General features: G+C 41.7%; 1 protein-coding gene across 1 annotated transcript; it reads left to right on the forward strand.

The window, feature by feature from the left end:
* The first annotated feature begins 3,676 nt into the window (after positions 1-3,676).
* Positions 3,677-4,612, forward strand: LOC126698212 (uncharacterized). Its single transcript, XM_050395290.1, has 2 exons — positions 3,677-4,063; positions 4,223-4,612. Exons 1-2 carry the CDS (start codon positions 3,677-3,679, stop codon positions 4,610-4,612), a joined length of 777 nt encoding a protein of 258 aa, XP_050251247.1.
* Positions 4,613-4,815: the final 203 nt, after the last annotated feature.

Consider the following 4,815-nt stretch of genomic DNA (forward strand, 5'->3'; position numbering starts at 1 on the left):
CCTCAACTTTGTCAACCAGAATGTTTTCAACAAGACTAAACACGACTTTCAAGTTTTTGTCTTAATAACGAGGAATAGTCAAAAGCAATTTTTTATTTAAATACATAATGAAGGGAAAATGGGAAATAATAGTATTCAATTCATACTAATCCTCCGAAGCCTTTTCCCCAAAAATATTTCTAAAAAAAAAAAAATCCTCGGAAGCCTGTCCGTGCACGTTATTATCATCACCAAACTATAAAAGATAATATTATATATATATATACATATACATATATATATATATATATATATATTTGATAAACCAATGCTGATATAGATCAACTACTAATAAGTCTATTACAAAAAAACTCGACCTTATCAAAAACTCGCAAGTCCTCCACCCAGGGGCGGAGGGAAGGGGGGGCGAGGGGGGGCAAATGCCCCCTCTGACGCCCCAAAAATTCTTAAGTACTAGTATTGTATATAGTACAAGTAATAATTATTAGTATACACAAGGATAATCAGCTTTTTTACATAAATATAATACTGTGTATTAGTTTCACAGGTAAACCCCATTTCACATTCCCACGGCCCACTGCAATTATTTTAGTAGAATAATGGGTCCCACCTTAAATAATATTATAATAAAATAAAACCACTTGTACAGCCTACTTCTCCACCACTATTTTCCTGAATAGAATTATGAGAAAAAAAATATTTACCTTCACTCACCGGTCACTATAGCATCTCGAAAAAGTCAAGGAACATAAATTTTTTTCCAACTTCTTGTCATAATTGTTACATGGTAAAGTGTGATTGTTGAAAAAAAAATGCTGGGTTTATGTGTTAGTATTGGTTAACCACTCATAGTCTCTCATGTCAGGGTTTTGACAAAAAAATTATGAAATAATTTGTGATCTAGAACTACTCATAACACCTTCATTTCATATAACAAATTTTTCTTTCTTTACCAACATTTTTTAGTCTCAAGCCCAAGTTTTTTTACAAACCCAAATTTTAATTGTGGACAATTACATTTGCATATAGTTGTTTATTTATTTTGTTATTAATATCAATTAATACATTTTCAATTTAATTTTACTCCAATCTTGACTTTTGATCTTGCCCCCCCAAACCTAAAATCCTAGCTCCGCCACTGCCTCCACCACATGCGGTGGGTTAACAAAATTAACAATAAGAAGATAAGGTGGCTCTAAACTTAATCAATGCACTAACCAATGCATCAACACATTGGTGGTGGAAGAGGAGCCATCTCCCTATCTCTCTCTCTCTCTCTCTCTCTCTCTCTATATATATATATATATATAATAAAAGAGTTAATATTATTAAGTGAATTAATGTTAAAGACATAATATTTTTCAAATTGTTGATACGGTCAATTGTTATTGTAATAACATTATTTTTATTTGAATCCAGATTGATCAAAAAAAATTTTTATGCATAATCAGTCATAATAATTAATATCAATTGTAGGGACTAGGGCCCAAAGTAACGTATTGGGCCTTAGGCCTTGTTCGAGGACATAGACAAGTCCGAGCAGGAACGAATAGCTACTAAGGAGTTCCCAGTTGAAATCTCACAAGTGGGGTATGAGTAGAAGGATATCTGAGGAGGTATTCCTCCTCGGACACGACAAATGTCGCCCAAATATGTACTAAATGTGCCCTATGATCATACGAGAAGGAAGGAAACTCAAAATATCTAAGGAAAAACTACTACCACCGCATTAAATGCATTGCAACTACTTTTCTAGCCGCATTTATGTGGAGAAGACCTCTGAATAGTGCTGCCTTGGCTACCACAACTCACAGAAGACTGAAAGGGGTGTCTGATGGGACGGGTACTTAAGTAGGGACTCAGATGATCAACAAGTGTAGGATTAAGATGATCCAGGAACAGCTATATAATGTGAAAGACCCTCCATGAGAAAGGGATCGAAGGGAGGGAGAAAAGAGAGGAAGCAATCTAAATCATTCTAAGTGAGCATTATCTCAAGATTTAACCTCCTCAGACTGAAAGTTTATTGGTATCAGCACCCTTGGTTCGTGTTTGAACGTCATGCAATTCAATACTAGTCGTTGTTCAATTCATTAGGACCTAGTTCTTTGACCCATTCTCTACAAATTCATTGTATTGGGCTCATTGGACCAAGACTTCATATATTTTGGACTTGGACCTTAAATTGTGACCCTACAATTGGCACTGTCTATGGGAAGAGCTTGTGCCTTAGTGAGTGCAATGGTTAAACATGGTAGGATCAGGTCCACACCAAACAGAACCTACAGGTTCTCAACGGCAGGACAACTTTCTCAACCTTAAACGGGAAAGAGATCAGGATAAACGTCAAGAGAGTAGTGTGCGTACTACCCATACAAGCAGAAGCCATTCTAGGGTGAGAAGTCACGTATCCCAAAGGCAGGACAATAACAAAGCCCTATAGCAGGAGATTGACGACTTGAAAAAGAAACTATGTCGCGTGCAACGGAGGCGTTCCCCCTCTAGTTTAGATACTAGTGACGAAGGAGACAACAATTATAAGCAAAGGTCAAGAATTACACAAAGTGAGACCTTTTCTTATGAGGAAGAGCACCACCATAAACGCAGCCACAAAAGTTCGTCCCATAAAGGCCTAGTGAACGACGCCATGAGTAAGGCCCTAGACCAAATCTCTAAGTCACCTTTCACATGCAAGATAAAAGGGGCTAAGCTTCCTCGGCGATTCCATCAACCAACTTTCACTATGTACAATGGTCGAACTGATCCCGTAGAGCACGTAAGCCAATTTAACCAGAGGATGACCGTCCATTCCAAAGACGAGGCTTTGATGTGCAAAGTATTTCCGTCTAGCTTGGGACCAATGGCAATGAAATGGTTTGACGGCCTTAATTCCATAAGTTCCTTTAAGTAGTTGGCCCAGGCCTTTGGCTCTCGCTTCATCATAAGTAGCAGGGTTCCTCGGCCCTTGGATTCTCTACTATCTTTGTCCATGCGAGAAGGGGAGACCCTGAAAGCCTACTCCGACAGGTACTGGGAGATGTACAATGAGATAGAGGGTGACTATAACGACATCGCAATCAGTACCTTCAAGAGTGGTCTCCCAACTGAGCATGGTTTAAGAAAATCCCTAACAGGAAAGCCTGTCACCAGCCTACACCAACTTATGGACCGGATCGGTAAGTACAAAAGGGTCGAAGAAGACCAGCAGTTGGGTAAAGGAAAAGCGAAGGTTGTCCCTCAGGAGAGGAAGGACTTCAGGTTAGACCGCTTTAACAACAACAACCGGTCGAAGAGAGACTTCGCGGGGCAATCCGGATCTGCCGACACAGAGGCAGTTAATGCTGTGTTCTGAGATTTGGTACATCAGGTCCTGGAGAAGATCAAGAACGAGCCATTCTTCAAATGGCCAAATAACCCCATGAAGCACAACCAAAACCTGTATTGCCAATACCATTAAGAACTGGGGCACACCACTGAGAACTGAAGGAACTTAAGGAACCACTTGGACTAGTTGGTCCGAAAATGAACATTAAGACACCTTCTACATCATTCCAGTGGTCAACAAGGATAGGCGAATCTTGAGTCCCGAAGAGACACCTTCTTAAGACCTCCTATAGGCACGATAAATGTCATTCTTATTGCTCCAGGAAAGACCGGCTCTTACCCTTCTAGAGTAATGTCTGTGGCTCGGATTTCCACCGAGGATAACGATCGGGAGCCCAAAAAGGCCAAGAAGGGAGCTTCACCAATGCTGGGCTTCTCGGACGAATACAAGATCGGAACCATCCAACCTCATAACGATGCTCTGATAGTCACACTCAGGATTGGAGGATATGATGTGAAGAGAGTGCTGGTAGATCAGGGCAACGTCATGGAAGTAATGTACCCCGACCTGTACAGGGGGCTGAACCTAAAACCCGAGGGAAATACCGTTACTCCAAAAGGCCAGATCAGATTGCCCATACAAACTGGTTCGGACGTGGTGGAGGTGGATTTCATTGTAGTTGACACTTGTTCACCCTACATGGCCATTGTAGCTAGACCTTGGCTTCATGCCCTAGGGGTTATCTCTTCTACCCTGCACTAGAAAGTGAAGTACCCATCAGAGGGCCAGGTTAAAGAGATTATGGGGAATTAGACCATGGCCAGATAGTGCATGGTGGCTACCATCTCACGCCAACCCAGTGCTAAGCCCTCAGCCTCTACTGGGAGGGGCTTATAGCAATTAGCCATCCCAGCATTGCCTGGTAATGAATCAACTGAGGAGGCAAAATGTGAAGATCTAGAAAAGGTAGCCGTTGGCGTTGATTCAGAAAAGTTCTTTCAAGTCGGCTCGGAACTACCTCCTCAAGAGAAAGAAGAACTGATTGGGTTTCTCAGAGGAAACGTGGACGTGTTTGCGTGGGACACCTACGAGGCCCCAGGGGTTGACTCGAGTTTCATCTGCCACCATCTAAACGTTAACCCATCCGCCACTCCGAAGAAGCAACCACCTTGGCGCCCGTCGAAAGAGCATGCCAATGCTGTAAGGGATAAAGTGATGAAGCTTAAAAAAGCAGAGGCTATCAAGGAAGTTTTTATCCCGAGTGGTTGGCCAATACTGTTGTGGTAAACAAGAAGAGCGGCAAAAGGCGAGTTTGTGTAGACTTTACGGATCTGAATAAAGCCTGCTCAAAAGATCCGTTCCCTATGCCTCAGATAGATCAGTTGGTAGATGCGACCGTGGGTCATCCCCGGATGAGCTTCCTGGACGCCTTTCAAGGAAATCATCAAATACCACTAGCCGCAGATGACCAAGAAAAGATAGCTTTTGTC

Source organism: Quercus robur, chromosome 2 (genome assembly GCF_932294415.1).
Source record: "Quercus robur chromosome 2, dhQueRobu3.1, whole genome shotgun sequence".
NCBI lineage: Eukaryota > Viridiplantae > Streptophyta > Magnoliopsida > Fagales > Fagaceae > Quercus > Quercus robur.

Bases quoted from the DNA above. Each gene is read 5' to 3' on its own strand.
- LOC126698212 (XM_050395290.1), top strand. From the start codon at position 3,677: ATGTCTGTGGCTCGGATTTCCACCGAGGATAACGATCGGGAGCCCAAA. The intron at 4,064-4,222 runs GTTATCTCTTCT...AGGGGCTTATAG, and splicing joins CTTGGCTTCATGCCCTAGGG to CAATTAGCCATCCCAGCATT.